Genomic DNA, 19,492 nt, shown 5'->3' with positions numbered 1-19,492 from the left:
AGCCATTATATCTCCAAATGTGGTCCCTTTTTCTAAGCTTCCCCTAATGCAAAGTTTTCAAGAAGCACTTTATTTGTTCTCTTGGTCCAGGACCCACAACTTTTACATTTGGGCCTGTTTAAAAGATTTATTAAGCAAGACCATGCAAGTTGCTGTAGGTTGAGTTAAACTACATAGATTTTACATTGTTATAATATTGCTTTTCATTTAATTTCTGAAATTCTAGTGATGCCTAATGTACTTAGTGACAGTAATTTAATAATTGCTTTCATATTTTGTAACATATTGAGTAAAATTAATTCTTCAATAATTATAAAGTTTTCTTGCTTATCTATTTTAGTATAACCTGGAAACCAAAAATGCAGTTTAATTATTTCTCCCTTCACCATGTTGTATGAAATCCTGCTTATCATAATTTTTGTCTACCTATACTTTCTCTGTGTTTTGTGTCTAATAGGTTTACCTGTCTTTAATTTAAAAAAAAAAAAATGCCATCTGCTAGTTCAGTGTCCCTTCTCAAGTTTGAGAAAACAATCTAAATAAGTCTAGAGCCAGTTCCTGTTATTTTAAAGCTCTACAGTTAATATTTGATTTTGATGGTGTTATATATTTCCTTTTCTTTCATTTTAGTCTAAGTAGATCTGTCTTCTTCACTAATTCGTCCCATCAATTCCATATTAATAATATTTTGATAATGAAACATGGAAACAAATAAACAATCTGTTAAAAGTCTAACTTGTCTACATATTATTAATAATGTGGCTGCAATAATTAATCCACAAATATCTAAATAGCTTTATCCTAATCAAAGATTTAAATAACTTCCTATTGTTGGTTCTTTATCCTTTAGTTATGTTCCACAAGTTATTTTGGCCCATAAATCTGACTATGTCAGCATTTAAAAACTTTTCTTTCTGAATCTAAAATTTGATATTTTTATAATATGGCACACATTTTTTCTCAACTGTGAAAATATTGATAGAATTTTAGTAAAACATGTGTAATCCCTAAAGCTTCTTATGAAATAAAAAGTTTATATTGATCAGTATTTATGTATGTTTTCATTAAAAGATTACCTAAACATATGACCCAGATACCAATTCATTTTTAATTCATAATGGAAATGTATGTTTCCACATTTACAAACCTTAAGTCTTAATATTAAAAAATATGTATTATGTATGGAAATAAATGTAAAAAGTAATAAAAGACTTAATATTTTATTTCTAGATTATACATATAAAAAGATTCAAAGGGCAAGTCTTTGCTATTGTTTAAATATATTAATAGAACACAGGTAAAATAATTAATTTTGTGAAAAATAATGTTTCACATTTCTACTTGGAATTAGTCTAACTAATTATTCCTGGGCTGCATTAAATGCTTTCATGTGAAGGTATAATAACGTTTTGTAACTAAATATGTTTTCTAGCTTATTCTTCATTTATTCACAAACATTTTTTAAATGCCTTTTATGAACAATGCACCTGCCAATACAACTGTTATGAATGCATTATTTAAAAGATAACTATAAAAAATCTGGTTAATTCCAAAACCGGTTTGGCTCAGTGGATAGAGTGTTGGCCTGAGGACTGAAAGGTCCCAGGTTTGATTCAGGGCATGTACCTTGGTTGCGGGCACATCCCCACTAGGAGGTGTGCAAAAGGCAGCTGATCGATGTTTCTCTCTCATCGATGTTTCTAACTCTCTATCCCTCTCTCTTACTCTCTGTAAAAAATCAATAATATATATATATATATATATAAAACTGGTTGAGTGTGTATGTGTTTTATATACATAATAGGTTTTTAAAAGGTGAAAAGTAAATTGATTTTACATAGTTAAGTATTTAAGAAGATATATACATTTATTTTAAATATATTTTATATATACAATTATAGAAAGTATTATGAATTGAACACAATATTTAATATTCTATATAATATTATAATTTATATGTGCAACTATACAAATATTTACATATATTCATTAACAAATTTTTTATTATAATTAATTAACATTCTCTGAATACCTGTGTGATTCATGGTAATATGCTATTTCTCATATATTATTGTATTTGGCTCTCATAAAAAAAAAAGAAACACAACATTGTAAATGAGAAAATTTATAAATAAATGGAAAATTATATGATTTATACATTTTTGTTTCCAATTTCGCTAAGTAACACTGCACATTTATCACTTGAATAACCAGAGTTTATGCCCTGTGCATAAACTCACACTGTGGATAAAGCTAACCACTTTGGTTGTAAAACAAAATGAATTTAAAGTAAATCTGTTTAATCAAAATTATATCCAATATTTATAAAAATAGGCAATTAAAATGAGTGCTGTGAATGATATTTTCATTGAAGGGTATCCTTCTCCTTACTACACATATCTTTCTGATCTTATCCAAGATAACTCATGATATAGTTATCATATAATTCCCCAAACTTTAATTCATATGTCAAACAGTAACAAAATTGTTCCAACCCTTCTATATGTAATCATAGTTAGTCCTCACAACAGCTACATTACATTGGTGCTATTGGTTGTCTCTCACTCAGAGCAGAGAAAATTGTGGCTCAAAATAATGGTATAACTTGCCTACAGTTACATGGCTTGTGAATATCAAAAGCAGTATTTAACACGGGCAGATTAACTTATCACATGTTTAATTGATTATGTTTAACCAGGCAGAAAAGAATAACAATATTTCCCATTAAATAACAAATTTAAAAAGTGTTTTAATTAAAAATTATGCTTTTTCTACTCATATTTACCTCGTGCCCTTTGCCTATTGAACAAAAAGATTATTGCCTTATTGGGCCCTTTATAAGACTCAATATAATGTTTTAATTTCCTTTATTTTATTTTATAATTTGTGTTGAAGTTAATAAAATAAATCTTTCAATCGTTTAAATCATAGATCTATTAAGTTCTTTATTTTAGGGCAAATGTCTAAGTTTTTCTCCCACTTAATTATTAGCTATGAAGCATTAATTTTAAAAATAAATATTTTTTTTATTGATTTCTCAGAGAGGAAGGGAGAGGGAGAAAAGTACAGAAACATTAATGAAGAGAGAGAATCATTGACTGGCTGCCTCCTGTACTACCAGCACTGGGGATTGAGCCCACAACCCTGGTAAGGGCCCTGACCAAAACAAAACCATAACCTGGTTTATGGGTCAACACTTAACCACTGAGCCACACCTGCTAGGCAAGCATTATTATTATTATTTTTTTTATTCTGACATTTAAATAACTAGCCTATTTATTTAACTGTTGAGTGGGCAGAACTTTTCCATTTTGCAGTCAACATGTAATTTACATTGGTTACTATGCAGTTCCAAAGAATGAATATATTCTTATATAATGACTTATTCAAAAAAGAGAAATATTTCACTTGCACTAGGATTCATAGAAAATTTCTGAAAATTGCAAGTCCAAGTGAAAGCAGTAAATTTATTTTAAATTTAGCTTTAGGCATTTATTAGATGTGTAATCTTGGGTTTGTTACTAATTAACCTTCAAGATTCATTTTCCTTACATATAAAATTGTGTTTACTTCTCAGAATTTTAAAAAATATATACTATGTCAAAGAAGGAAAGTAAATAAATAGATGTGTAGATAAATATTAGCTCTTCTAAGCCTTTAAAACAAAACAAAAAAAATACAAATACACAAACAGAAAATAAATATATATATATTATCACTTAATATTATTATATTATTTTATTTACACAATATATGGTATATTATATGCTATAACATATATTATACAATTTATAATACTTAACATCATGTATAATCTACACAATAACCTTCATATCATGATTTTTTATTTTGTTTTGAAAAAATATATTTTATTGATTTTTTACAGAGAGAAAAAGAGAGACTCATCAATCAGCTGCCTCTTGCACACCCCCCACCGAGGATTTGCCGGAAACCAAGATAATGCCCTTGACCAGAATAGAACTGGAGACCCTTCAGTCCACAGGCTGACGTTCTATCCTCTGAGCCAAACCGTTTTGGCCATATCATGATTTTTTTAAAGAAGAAACTTAAAACACCATTTATTAAAAATTACAGTGGAATAATAATGTCTACCATACCTGTGAGAGGATGGCAATTTAAACAATAAAGAAGTAGGATTCTCACATAGAAAACCAAGAAAACTACCTATAATTTTTTAGGTAAACCTTAAACTGCAACCCTGTGTTCTTAGTCATCCTATTAAAGCAATGGGCTCCATTTCCCTGAGAAGATAAAATGCTGATAAAGACAAAATAGGAGGACAACACATGACATGGAGTCCTTCCTTATTAGGTTTTTCTGAGAGTTTTATCCTAAAAATTAGAGCTAGTAACAGTTTAACCTCTTAGAGTAGGAGTTTGTCCTTTTCTCAGGATAATTGATCAGTTTCTGTTAACATTTTTGCTTCCACCCCCCTTTAGTACTAGCGTCTCACCCTATATTTCAGACAGAAGTCTAAGTAAAGTAGAGAAAGGGATCAGTTAAAGGAGGAAGAGATGAAAATTGTGTGCGCTCTTTTGGGATTTTCACTGGTTTTTGGTAAACAGCTGGTATCCTATAGTGTGGGCAGATTTTCTAGGAACTGCAGTCTAAGATCTCAGAAGGCAGAATTTTTTTTTTCCCCCCTGTTGTGCCCACTACTATATCTCCAGTGCCTACAATCGTATTTGGAACATAACTGGTGCTCAACACAAAATTTTGAATGAGTGACTGTATGAACCATCACTGCATCTGACTTAAGAATGCCCTACTGCTATGCTTGCAAGCTGTAGCATGTGGCTGAACACCACCTGTGTTTACTCTATAACTTGAGCTCAACACCTGGTACCTCCAAGCTATCCTCGTCTGCACCAGCCTTGCAGGTATGTGTCCTTCCTGGATTCTTTCCCAAAGATCTGCTGCAGAGGTCTCTGATAATCCCTTGGCTGCTTACTTTTTCCATCCCTAATCCTTCGTGTACCAGAGAGGGTGGATGGAAGCTCTTTGTTTCAAACAATAGAATGTGCACTATTTAAGTAAAGGAGACCTATTAAAGGAAATAGAAAGTAACTCATGGTATTGAATAAAAGGGCTGTTTACTCTACTCTTAGAAACAATGAAAACCACACCACAAAACTGGAATATCAGTGTACTGCTTCTGCCATTATCAGGAAAGACTGCATAAGGAAGCTGTCAGATCTGTACTGTCTTGCTGCTATTATCCAAGAAAGAAATATTTTTCCCCCAAACTGTACTTGTTTTCCAAAAAGAATTTCATAAAAGACCATGCTTGCTTGAATTTGATAGGAGAAATCCAAAACATATCCAGAAGTTTAACTGTAAGGAAACCTGAGAATGTAACTTTTAAATGAGGACTCCAGAAAAAGTCAATAAACAGAAAGCATGGTAATTGATGTTTGAAATGGCTGTTGAGTGACTATTTAAGAACCAATAATATCCATACTTCCAAGAGAAGGATACTAACATTACTTTTGCAGAAATATATGTATATACATTTATTAAAAATCCACATATGCCCAAATAGTAATGATGGTTAATATAAAGATATTGGCAAAATAGTTGTGAGCATTAAACACAAAGTATATTCTTATATTCTCATTTATTAATTTGTATTATTTTCCATATGAACCACTGTAAACCTACTTTTACCCAGCTCTGTAAAAAGATTAACAGTAAAATTTACTCTTTTTTGTATAAATAAAATCATTCTAAGGATTATATAAGATAATGCATGAGAAGCACTTAGTAGAAGAACTGGCAATAAAGAAGTGCTCATAAATGTTAAATATTCACATATATATATAAAATCAAGATAAATCAAGTGAAGTGCCTTACATAGGGCCTGGCACGTATTAATTAGACAGAAATTGTGAATTACTACAATTAATCTTTTTAATTCTCTGAATTTATTTGACTTTTAAAATGAATACACATTAATATTACAGAAAGAAAAGAAATTATGTCTTTCTCTCTGCATTTATCTCTATGTTGTATGTTTATAGCTCTTTTGCCATAGAAGCAAATTTAGAAACAGCTCCCCTTCCATGGAACATCAACTTGAGGCCGTGAACAGGAGAAGCCTACAGATGTTTTTTTTTTTTCTCCTAATTTCACTTGCACCCCCAAGGATAAGCTAGGAAAAAACACTCTCTGAATGATGGTCCTGGTTGTGGTGATGGTGGTGGGTGGTGGCAATTATAAATGTTTACCTAAGAAATTGTTTATTTTGTTGTGTTCCCCTACTATTCTAAGTACTGTGAGAGACAAATTTCCATGGATCTCTTGCATGTCTGCATGTCTTAAAATAAGAAACACTTTCTTTTCAAGGATTCTCTATAGATAATATCTTTGGAAGAAAGAAAGAATGCCTCCCTCTGGAGCAAGAGGCAAATAGCTTTGTAATAAAGCAAATGTAATAAAGAAAAGTTATCTGGCCTTAGCAGGTTGCTCAGTGGCTAGAGTGTCAGCCTGTGGCCTTTAGGGTCCCTGATTTGATTCCAGTTAAGGGAACATTCCTAGGTTGCTGGCTCAATCCCCAGTAGAGAGCATGTAGAAGGAAGACAATCAATGCGTTCTCTCTCATCATTGATGTTTCTATCTCTATCTCTTCCTCTCCCTGTCTGAAATCAATAATTTTTTTAGAAGGTATCTGAACAGGGCAAATGTGTTTCCTGTTTATTAGAAGACATTTGCATTCTTTAAACTGAGCTGGGTGGCGAGAGGGAGGGAGAGTGGTCCTTTCTTATAATGCAAACTGCTTCATAGGCTGGTATCATCTGGCCCTCTTCCCATAATCCTGTGGGAATTGCCACAAATGCTGGTACACTCCTTACTGCTATAGCACTTTGTCTCTGACATGGGAGCCTCATGTCTTTTGCCAGCATCCAGGCAACTATTAAGCTCACTAACTAGATTGTGAAAAGAGTGAAATATCAGATACCGAACAATTCTTGCTATGTTCTCTGCATTTTATCACAAAATAAACCTATCTAGAAGGAACTATAATTACCCACATTTTGTACAGATGAGGATATCACTAGACTAATGTATGCTAATCTTCCATATGTTTATGTTCAAATCAATGTCCACTACATCATATTATATTTTTTGTTTTGTGAAGCTTCATACATCATAATAGGAGGGTCTGCTGAATCAAGTGATGAAGGCTTACATCTGGATGTGTAGAGTTGCTGTAGCGCTCGGGTGTTGATCTGTGAGTGCCTTGTGTGGGGTCTGGATGAGGTTGGTTGATGTATTTGGAAGTGTCTTATGTGTGAAGTGTATCCTTGGGCATGTGGATGTATTATTGATTTGAGAAAATGCTAAGTAATTGATTTACTATCTGAAAATTTTAAAGTTCTGAAAGTTTCAGGTCTCTTGCCAAAAAGAGGTTTTAAAGCTAACACCTTAATTTTAATGGAGAAAGGGGAGGACAAGCCCTTCCCACCCAGAACAGGTAATCCAATTCCAGCCAGCAGCTATCTTTAAACAATGTGTTCATTTACATTTGAATGGCTGCGCCTTTTGATAGCCTAAGGGCAAGTTTATATGTAAACAAGTTTGCTTCTCAGTTCTCAGGGCAGAAAAAACAAGGTTTAAAATTATTAGATTTTAAAATTTATTCTTAAAAATATAAAAGTTTATTAATTAAAAAAACAAAACAAAAAAAACAAGGAAATTAAAAAACCTGATAAATAATATCAACTGTTGATTATAATAGAATCAGAGATACAGGAGGGGAGTGGTCTGAAAATTCTTGGGGGGGGGGGGAGTGGTAGATGCAGGAAGAGACTGAACATAAACTGTGCACCTATGGATGAGGACAATGGAGGGTGGGGAAAGGGCAGAAGGTGGGGTGGGAACCTGGTGGAGGGGGGAAGAAAATGAGGAACCTTTGTAATAATATGAACAATAAATATTGATTTAAAAAAAACAAAACAAAACAAACGAACAAAAAACACAACTATGCCCTAATGCCAAAAAAAAAGAATAATGTGAGCCTAAGAATAAATATGTAAACACCTCAAGCTTATTTAATATTAGTAAGTCAGATGTTTCCAAGTTTGGAAAATAATGTGGATTATAAGCTAGAAATATGCAAAATGATGAGGCAAAGTAAAATCAACACAAATAAATAAACAAGTAAATAAATAAAATCAACATGGTGAGGGGCAAAAAGGGGGTAAGGACGAATAGGTAATACCTTAATCAATAAAGAAAAAAATCAACATGTCCTGGCCTCTAAAATTAACATTTCATGAAATTAAAGCTTATTTTTTCATAAATATGTTTTTACCACTGGCGTATTAAAAATGGTTGCAAATATTTCAAAACATATTGAAATAAGACTCACATAAACCAAGAGTTTTCTTTCTACTTAAAGAGTCATATACTCTATATCATTTAATCCTTAAAACAAAATTTTGTGGTATATTATATTGATATTGTAAGTGAGAAAAGGAGATTGAGTCCTTAAGTGGGGGATAAAAAAAATTGAACCTAAGCGTGCTGAATCTACACCCCATGATAGATCTTGAGAAGTGTTATAAATCAGTACTTTTCAGTGTAACTCTAGTGCTTTGAATTAGAACAGCTGTTTCCTAAAAGGGGGAAAATGGAGGGAAAGAGATCCTGGGTAATAAAGAAGGATCTCTTACCTTTTGAGACAGCATGGAGTGACCTGGAGAATATTATGCTAAGTGAAATAAGGCAGTCAGAGAAAGACAAGTTTCACATGATCTCACTCATATATGGAATCTAATGCAATAAATAAACTGTGAATAGATCCAGAAACATGGACATTTGAAAAATCTCAGAGGAAAGGTGAGTGTTGGGTGGGTTGGGAGAGATTAACTGGGGGAATTATCTGCATATATGCATAGCCCATGGACAAAAACAATAGTGTGGCAAAGGCTTGGGGAGGGAAGTGCATATGGGATGGAGAGGGTCAACAAAGACATCTGTAATACTTTCAACAATCCAGATGCATTTAAAAGTATAATATATATGTTTAATAAAGCAAAGGTAACCCTCACCAGAGGATTAGATGGAGATTTTGCAATATTGCAGTCTATATCTGACCACTTTTCACTGATTTTCCAATATGCAATGGATAAGGATTCCATGTTCCAGTAATTTAAGAAACAATGATATTTTTAGAATGATACAAAATTTTCCAGTAAAAACATTTACATCTTATCATCTAAGTAATTAAAAAGATGGTTACCCATCTAATGAGCTACAAGCATGAAATGGCCCAAATGGTGTGGCTCAAATGGTTGAGCATCAACCTGTGAATCAGGAGGTCAGGATTATATTACAGTCAAGGCACACTGCCAGAATTGTGGGCTCAACCCTACCCCCAGTGGGGAGCTTGCAGGAGGTAGCCAGATCAATGATTCTCTCTCATCATTGATGTTTCTATCTCTCTTTCCCCTTCCCTTCTGAAACCAATTTTTTAAAAGTTTGAAATGCATCTTACAAGTATTTAAAAGTGAAATTATTTTATCTTTTACATAATAGGTAAAACTCCAAGTTAACTAACTCATCAGAGTTGGACAAATGGTATATTTACTTTGTCTCATATAAGTCACTAAATGTAATACTACTTACAGTCACAAATCTTTATTATATAAAATATATATCTTTCATACTTCAAAAAAATTCAAATATCTTACAAAAACTTAAAACCTATTACATTAAATGTTAATTTATGAACTTTGATAAAAAGGAAGAAATATTTCTTTAAAAAGCAACTAAATATATTTTCTTTAATATAGTCAAATTTTATGTTGAAAGTGCTTGGGGACACAAAGCAAAAAGGGAAAACTGTCGAAACCGGTTTGGCTCACTGGATAGAGCCTAGGCCTGCGGACTGAAAGGTCCCAGGTTCAATTTCGGTCAAGGGCATATACCTTGGGTGCTGACACATCCCCAGTGGGGGGTGTACAAGAGGCAGCTGATTGATGTTTCTTTCTCATTGATCGTTCTAACTCTCTATTTTCCTAACTCTCCCCTCCTCTCTGTTAAGAAATCAATATATATATGTATGTATGTATGTATGTATGTGTATATATATATATATATATATATATATATATATGTATATATGTATATTTTTTAAGGGAAAACTGATTAACCATTAATTTTTTATTGGTAGATAAAATAGGAATTTGTGACCAAAAAAAAAATTCAATTTTCACATGACCATTTCAAGAACTGCTATTTCACAAAGACTAACCATTGCAAGTGAAGTTATTTTGAAAAGTTAAAAAAAATAATACCATCAAACACATTTTGGTTAATATTACTTGACATTTTTTAAAACATGACATTCAACTATTTCAGAAGATAGCTTTTGAAATTTTTAGAAAACATATTTTGAAAACAATTTAGCTCTTTTAAAAGGCTAGAATAAAGATATTCTGTACTGGTGATTGAAGGAAAGATCACTGTTGAGCAGTGCAAGTAAAAAAAAAAATGATTGGATTATTTAAAGAAAATCCAACAAACAATATCTATTGATATTACATACAACATTAAATTATTATTTATTCAGAGGAAAAATCCAGTTATTCTGGGTTCTCCCCAAATCACCAAACCTATTATGCCTTCATTTATTTCAGATAGCAAAGTGAGCTTCCCAATTAATCACACAGAAACCAAAATATGGGGGTTGGCAAAAATAGTTTACAGTTGTATGAGAAACAGAATTAAAGTTATTGTAATAATCAGAACCTGCCTGTCTTTTTCATATGAACAACCTTAATCCTACCTTTGCCCATCACTGTAAGTGACCCATTGGAGATGATTTATTGATATGCTTTGGAAAATGAAAGAATATATTCAAAATGGGGATAGAACAATAATGTATTTGACATAATATAAATTAAGCCCTTCTTGGCACAAGTGTAAAATACATTCAGATACTTTTTGAAACCTCTTCAGGTGAATGATAATAGAGAAGAATATTTGCCTTGCTGTTTGCTGAGGCATGAAGACATGCATCAGGATCATCTAAAATTGTACCAAGTTTTTAATTTTTTTTTAAAGAATGAAAAATAAATATTACTTAATTCTCAGAGAAAAGTTATTGCCTTCAATGAAATCTATACTACTTAAAAGTTGTATTGAATAAGGCATTTGAAGTGTTTAGATTATGCCCAGTGGATATAATTCTATTAATTTGCTTTTATTTTATGGAGTTATACTTTATAACTTAAATTGTTTAACAATTTATATGTTGACTTCAGAGAGGAAGGGAGAGGGAGAGAGAGATAGAAGCACCAATGATGAGAGGGAATCATTAATCAGCTGCTTCCTGCATGCCCCCTACTGGGACTAGAGCCTACAACCCAGGCATGTCTCAAGACTGAAACTGAACCTGGGACCTTTCAGTCTGCAGGCCAATCAATACTCTATCCACTGAGCCAACCGGCTAAGTTATAAGTTGTTATATTTTTGAAAGTCTGCCAAAGTAACATTTACTATCCAAGCAATATTATATTTAGTGACTTTCAAAATTTGCATCTATGCATTCACTTTTTAAAAACTTACATTACCACAGAAATTCACAAAACATCACTTGCATGAAGAAATGTTACCATATTTTAATAGTAAAAGAACATAAATGGAACAGATGTCAGCTAATAAAATCAGAAAAGTCTGACAATGTGTTCATAATAATTGAGAATTATGTTTTTAATTAATTAGTTAATCAACAATGAATTTATATCCCCATTGTTAAGTTAGGTGTATAGAAAAATGTATTGAAGTATTTGAGATACTCATATTCTAATGAAACACTTGCCAGTTAGTCATATGTTATTAAATTGGACATACATATTGGCCCTTTTTTTGCTTCAAGGTAATCAATAATTACACATAGAATACATTTTGCCCTCATTTAATTTACAAAATGTGTTTTAAATAAAACAAATACAGTAAAAAATAGAATTGTTCTGATATAATGCAATTGTTAAGGTAAGAACTCTAAATTATTACTCTCTCACAAAATATGTTGTTTAGCAATTATTTTCACAAATCTGCCATAAGTACATTTGCTTGGGTTTATTTAAAATTACTGTTCACCAAAAGCAAACAAATAAATAAAACTATCAATTATTTTGTTGACATTATCTAGAGGTGAATTTTCTTGTCTTTTAGATACTTGGACTTCCTAAGGATTGTAACTATTGAATGTGTTAGACAAACCCACGTTTTTCACAAATCCTGCAATTGTTTGCCTCAGCAATAGCTTTCTAAGTTAAAATACCAACTTATAATGTGTAACATTATAATTTGTCAAAAATATAGTAACTCTGAATTTCACAGAATATTTAAGAATTTCCATTTCAATTATAACTTACTTTACTGGCTATATTTTATTTCTTAAACACAGAGATATTGAAACAATTAGAAAAAGAGGCTCATAGAGAGCTCATATATATGACTTACCATCTTTTAGTTTTACATAATATTTTTATTTGTTAATGTAATATGGCAAATGGCTTTTAGAAATAAGAATTTTATTGTCCATTCCTATCCACTCACTATTTCCATCTAGCAACCTGACCTAATTTTTAGAGACTTACCCAAAATATAACTAGGAATGAAAGGGGAATATACCTTATTTTTATCATTTTCGAATGGGAAGAGTGAAGAATATCCATTTAAAAAGAGAGAAGGGAGAAATTGTATGATGAATGCAGCTGGGAGTTGAACAACTAAGTTGACAGAATTTTTAAGATATCTCCTTAAAATATGTTATTATTTCATCACTGAGAACTATAGAATGATTTTCTTAAATACCAAGAATAAAGCAATCACAAATTAAAATATTGTCTGGAATAATATTAGGAGAGAATAATTGATTTTTGTGATCCTTACATTAGAACTATTCTTCAAAGGGAATTAATTACTAATAATACTTATAAAATAAAAATCACACTTGATTTTAAAAGCTTAGTGTATCCTAGTTTAACATATCCATAATGTCACTGAAGAACAGTGTGAAAAATGACTTCCTAAATAGTGAATTCTTTTTCAAAACTGTAGGACTGTCTTAACTTCCCTGCTATTATTCCCAATGAACTTCATAGAAGGATGTCAAAATACTGTAAACCTCAAAATTGTGTACTAAATATTGGCTTTAATTCATGTAAAAATAGGCAATTGAAGCAAAAAATATTGAGAAACCAATAGTATATTAACTATTGGATCAAAATTCATTTTATTGAGTAAACTTCATGTAAATGTAATATTGGAATACGTAAAATATGAATTTTAATGGTATTTTGAAATAATTTGAGCATAAGAACTTCTGAGAATGTCAAATAATTAAAGATACAATTGAAAGTTTCAAAATATTTCAATATACATCCCTATATGCACAGAGAAAGAAGGGATCTATTTTCATTAGAGTGCTTTGGGTGTTAATATAATTTCAAGTCATGTATATTATGAGGGTGAGACTTGTCACATCAGAAAAAAGCATAGAACGCATGAAATTAGAAAATTAAAGACTTCCTCTGCTGACATACCTGGTTATGTAGTAAACAAGATCTGGCAAATGAGATTTCCAATTTGTCAGAAAGTCCAGAGATTCCCTAACTGAGAATCGGTTACTAACATCACATGAAGACATAGCTTACATCTCAAAAATTAGTTACCAAGAAAAGTACAATATTTAATTTTCAGAATTTTTGTCATCTACCAATGGGTAAACTATAGCTTCTATGGCTTAAATGTTTTCTATTAATATTGCTATTTAAAACCATTTTAAAGGGTTATCCATAATTTCCAGTAAGATAACATTCCAGATGATTCCTATAAACTGTCAAAAATGTAGAGTTCTTTTAAGGAGAGCTAAGCAACAAGTCTTGATGTGACCATGCATCTCTGACTTAGAATCCATAGTCTAGAAGCCATGTGTGACAGTTCAAAAGCATGTGTCAGCCAGTAACATTGAAAGCAGTGACAAGCAACATCTTAAAAATTGTATTACATTATAAAAGAAAACATGTTCCTAGACAGCAGTTGGAAAATAATTTCCACTACTTAGGATGATATGATTTATGTACCCCAAGGCAATAAAGCGTCAAAAAGAAAGCTACACTAAACTTGGTTCAATATAACAGAATTATAAATGTGATTTAAGATTCACCTGAAACACTAGGATGTTTCATGAGAAGGACTATGTGCGCTCAGTATGCTTACAATGCTTACAGCATTTAAATGCACACCATCCTGCACATCTTGGAACAGAAATTCCCTTTTGCAACACAAAAGCATAAAACTTCGAGTTAATATGAGTGTTTTGAGGATAAGTAAATGAAATAATGTCACATATAAAATAACAAACCTAGCTGTAGTTTGCTGAAAAAACAACCCAAACAGTTAGGTAAGAATACCTTCTTCCTAGAGTCATTTATTAGCTCTATGGGCAAACTCCTAACTTAACAATGTCTTTATGGGGAAACATGTCTCCCTATGTCTGACTAGAGTTGAGTATGCCACACTAAAAGCTATCCCTGATTTTAGTATATAAATAAATATTTTCTTGCTTTTTCATGGAACATAAAATGACTAAATAATTGTCCATGAAGTGTATTAGAAAAAGTTCATCTGCTAAATCATTGATGTGACAGAACACCAACTCTATAGTCAATGCTCGGTGGAGGAATTCTATGAGAACAGATGAAGGAACACAGAAAATTGTGTTAAAGTTTCCCCCAAGGGTTCACAATGGCTTTAAAACCACATTGAAGATGGATTCTGTTTCCCAATTTTAACTAAATTTCCAAAGTAACATCAAACTTTTTATAGTTATTCTCCTATGCTTACATGAACTTATGAGACTATAATCTTAAAACAATTATTCCTTACCTTTGATTCTTGAACTTTCTTGACTTTTTTCCTGCTGGAATTAAAACAGAAGTAGATCAAAATCTGTAAATATATGTTCAACAGCCTGCTATAAAATATTAATATAACTAAAGACTTGTCTAAATGTTTTGTTGTACATATGCCCAAGAGTGATTGTAATATAATGCTCACCTTACCAAATATGTATGCCAAATATTTTATTAGAATAGTAATCAATTATTCTTATTGGACATAATTTTATTAAAGAAACCAATATATTATATGAATATAAATGTATAAATAAATGAACAAATGGTTAATGAATAAAAAATAGCTTGTCATGCCTCTCAAGTGCCTTAGGCTATTCCATTTAATTCAAACGTTATGAATGATGTCTTCAGAATTTGCCTTCAACATCTCTACATTAATCATAAGTTGTTGGTGAGGGACAAAGTTTAAGAGCAAACAGTGAGAATTCACTAAAAAACACAAAAGACATTTCAACTGTCTTTCCTTCAATTTAACTTAGACTTGGTCCCTGTCTCACTGCTCTAAGGCTAACGTTGACAACAAATTCTATTACTTATTCAAAGGCTGCTTCAGTCAGACCTGTCTTTCAATTTGACATACTCCTTATTAGCTACCAGGCAACTCCAAAAGAATTAGCTTGTGTTCAGTTTTTAAGTAGAAATCATGCACTCTATGACTTCTCAATTAATATTCATGCATAGTTTATTCTGTCTAAAAGTTTCAGGGTTGCCACTAAAAATAACTTTGAAATATATTTCTAATAAAAAATGACAATTGCATGTGTGTATACACACACTCATACACACACACAAACACATACACACATTGAACTGCAGAACAGTATTAGTTCCAATAAATTTTGATAAAATGTACATACTTAATAAAAATATAAATAATTTATTTTGCTAAAAGCTTTAATGCCAGAGTCAAATTTTGAGAAAGTGCCGGTTGACAAATGTACATTTATTGGACCAGCTAACACAATGTCCTATTCTATTAGACTTTAACACTTTTGTGTTCTAAGTCTCTTATCCTAACTCTTCCAGTCTTTGTATTTGAATGCTATTCTGTCTTTGTTAATTAATTGAGTTTCCAGTTATTTTTTTTAATTTAGAGTATCTGCTGTTTATTTAAATTAAAATATAAATTAATTATTTTAAATATAAATTATTCTCTCATAATTATAGGACAAGCAGGCTTAAATTTTTCAAAGAGGTATTTATTAATCAAAATACTCTGTCTCTCCTCTTATACTATTCATTTATTTATTTAGTCATTTATTATTTCAACAAATATATCAATATATAAATGACTTTTATGTGTCAGTCACTCTCCAGATAACAGGATATAAAGGATGAACAAAACGATTTTCAACAACGAAAACAAACACAAACAAATGAAAAAAGAAAAAAAAAGAAAAAAGGATGAACAAAACAAAACAAAAACATGTCATTATTGAATATACTACACAATGGTATTAAGTATTACTTATTTCTTTTATTTTTAAATTAAATGTATTGTGGTAGCATTGGTTAATAAGTTTACATAGGTTTCATATAGCCTTAACACACTATTATATTTTATTTGTTTCTTAAAATAAATTCTCTACTGACACATTTGTATATTCTTAAAATTACCAATGAAAATACCCTTAAATATTCTACAAACTAGAAATGTTTAAGAATATTGTCATTAAAGAAGATAAATTAAATATTAATTTATTGGACTGGGAACAGACTTGTAAAGTAAGAAGAAAAATAAATTACTCCATTTACTGCCAAACTTGTATTAGAACTCTTTTAGTGGTGACTTATATATAATACATAGTTTAGGATTTTGAAAGTAATGTATTTTTGACTTGCTTCTATGACTATATATTGCATTATTCAAAAGGCGAAATATATTCTCCACAATTTTAATTTACAAATTGTTTTAACTGTCAATTTTAAAATAAAGAAATATTAAGGCGAAATTGTGATTGTTTAATTATGTGAGAATTCTTAAGTGATCAGAAATTTTTTACCTTGACCTCATGATATATTTTTAAAAAATACACACACACACACATATATATACATATATATATACACACACACACACACACACACACACACACACACACACACACACATATATATATATATATATATATATATATATATACACCTAAGTGACCGATTGGCTGACTAGCCAGTAGCTATGAAGCATACTGACCACCATGGGGCAGACATTCAATGCAGGAGCTACTGAGCTGCACTCACTTGGCAGCCTTGGTCCTTGGGTGATAGACCCAGAACCAGGGAGAAGGGAGCCGGATTCCAGTGTGCATCTCCTGAGAACCACCCTCTCACAATCCAGGACCTCTTGGGAGATGTCAGAGAGCCACTTTCAGCCGATCCCTTCCCTGCAGGCCTGACAATGGGACCCTGCACTGGGCCTGTAGTCTATAATAATAAAAGTGTATTATGCTAATTAGGCCAGAGGTCTTTACAGACATCCTTCTGGATGACTTTTCAGACAAAGGCAGGGCTGTGAGGGAAGCCTAGGTTTCAGGTGACAGAGGGAAACCGGTGCCAGCAGTTGGGGAAGGAAGGCCTACTCTTGCACACATTTTGTAAATCAGGCCTCTAGCATTCTTATAATAAGAATCCTTAGTTCTTGTTTGTAATAGCAGAAGGTCAATCTATCTCTTGGTATAACTCAGTTTTAATATTCCCTTAATTTATTTTTTCTGTATTGATAGAGTGATTTTGTCTTAAAATAAGAAATATATTTTGGCCAGGTATCAAATCTAAATAATAGCAAACCATTCATGTTTTACTTTGTACCATACCATTTCTTGGAAGAATCCCAAAGTGCTAAATTAATTATATAACTAAACTCCATGAAATTCAGATCAATACTAGAAATGAGCAAATAGATTCTTGCAGATAGTATAATAAAGATTAACAACGACATCTGGGCAGAACTATGGGTATAAGAAAACACATAAGTGTATGATAAGATCTCTTAAATATTTTTAAAAGAACAACATAATAAATAAAACGTAGGTAATCCGGTATAAAATTAAGACAAGATGAGGCACACAATATTTTTTAAACTGATGTGGTGAATAGGCAAACTAAAATCTAGCCAAACAAAATAGATGCACAGGAAGCTAGTCCTTTAAATTAGCAGAATGTTATCACTCTGGAAGATATTATTAAAGATTTTGTAAACCTAGTATTTGAATTTATGGAATAACTCTCAGTAGAATCTGATGATGGGTATAATATCATAATAAGTATCTTTGATCAAAAGTATCTTATGATAAAAAATTAACTAGATATCAGGCCACAGTACTGTCAAACATAGTTTACCTCATTTATTCTTTCTCACTAAGATGCACATGCTCTTTAAGAAGAAAAGCAACCACCTGAATGCTAACTGCATCATCTCCACCAACACAGCATTGAGTTATAAACATTAGACCACCAGTGAATTGTCCTCCCATTCTACATGATACTGATTAAGTCACTCTAAAGAAAAGGCATCAACCCAAAACAGATGCTCCCCATCAATACCTTTTTTTAAAAATTGAACACAAATAATGAACCTATATATAAACATAAATTTTTGTGGTAAACATGCATAAAGATAAATGTTACAAATTCTAGAAGTCTGCCAGGTTTAAATTACTTCTCAGAACTCTTTCCTTCCTTTATTGTTTGCTAGACAAATACCACCCAACAAAAATTACAAAGTACTAATTTGCAGTAGAATAGTCATGTTCGGTATATATTTAAAACTTTCATGTGCTAGGTGATGAAACTATTCAATTTTTTATATTTATTAGAAATATTAAGTAATATGGATTATAAATTCATCAAAGTTGGGAATAAGAGGCTATTTTATTAGAGCCATGCCACACAATCTTGTAAATATCTTCTGGGCCATTCCAATGCATGAATTCCCATGAACATAAGAGCTCCCCAGGCCCTACACACACACACACACACACACACACACACACACACACACGCAAACACATTTTACAAAACATACTTTTATGAGCTCATTTCACCATGAAATGCCTGAAAAATAAGAGATATTGGCAATCATATCTATCCTCCTAAATATTGGGTATATTTTGGAATGGTAAATTTTGTCTACTCAATTTAATCACAATCTTCTTAATGTTTATTTAGCAAAATTTCCCCTATAATTTAAATCTGTGGTCAGCCAATTGTGGCTCGGAGCCACATGCAGCTCTTTGGCCCCTTAAGTATGGCTCTTCCACAAAATACCATGGCCTGGGCAAGTCTGTTTTGAAGAAGTGGTGTTATAAGAAGTTTAAGTTTAAAAAATTTGGCTCTCAAAAGAAATTTCAATTGATATTGATATTTGGCTCTGTTGACTAATGAGTTTGCCAACCACTGATTTAAACAATGTTCTTGATCTATTATCACTTCCACAACAAGCCTCAACTCTGATTATTCTATCTAAAACAGCACCCTTGTTACTATTTGATTTCCTTTTCTTTCAGTAATTGTTACTATTTGATTTCCTTTTCTTTCAA

At 31.6% G+C, this 19,492-nt stretch overlaps 1 protein-coding gene across 4 annotated transcripts in view; it reads right to left on the bottom strand.

Annotated features, from left to right (window-relative positions):
• FSTL5 (follistatin like 5) overlaps positions 1-19,492 on the bottom strand; it is a 527,078-nt gene that overhangs the window by 412,060 nt on the left and 95,526 nt on the right. For 2 of the 4 annotated variants that reach the window (XM_036423990.2, XM_036423988.2), the window contains exon 3: positions 14,926-14,959. In XM_036423990.2, coding sequence (XP_036279883.1) covers positions 14,926-14,959 — 34 coding nt within the window. The remainder of the gene's footprint in view (positions 1-14,925; positions 14,960-19,492) is intronic. The other 2 variants (XM_036423991.2, XM_036423989.2) reach the window with 1 other exon arrangement.

The sequence above is a fragment of the Pipistrellus kuhlii genome, unplaced genomic scaffold, assembly GCF_014108245.1.
Source record: "Pipistrellus kuhlii isolate mPipKuh1 unplaced genomic scaffold, mPipKuh1.p scaffold_m20_p_8, whole genome shotgun sequence".
NCBI classification, from domain to species: Eukaryota; Metazoa; Chordata; class Mammalia; order Chiroptera; family Vespertilionidae; genus Pipistrellus; species Pipistrellus kuhlii.
The sequence above is the reverse complement of the archived record's forward strand: the minus strand, read 5'-3'. Positions and strand labels throughout refer to the sequence as shown.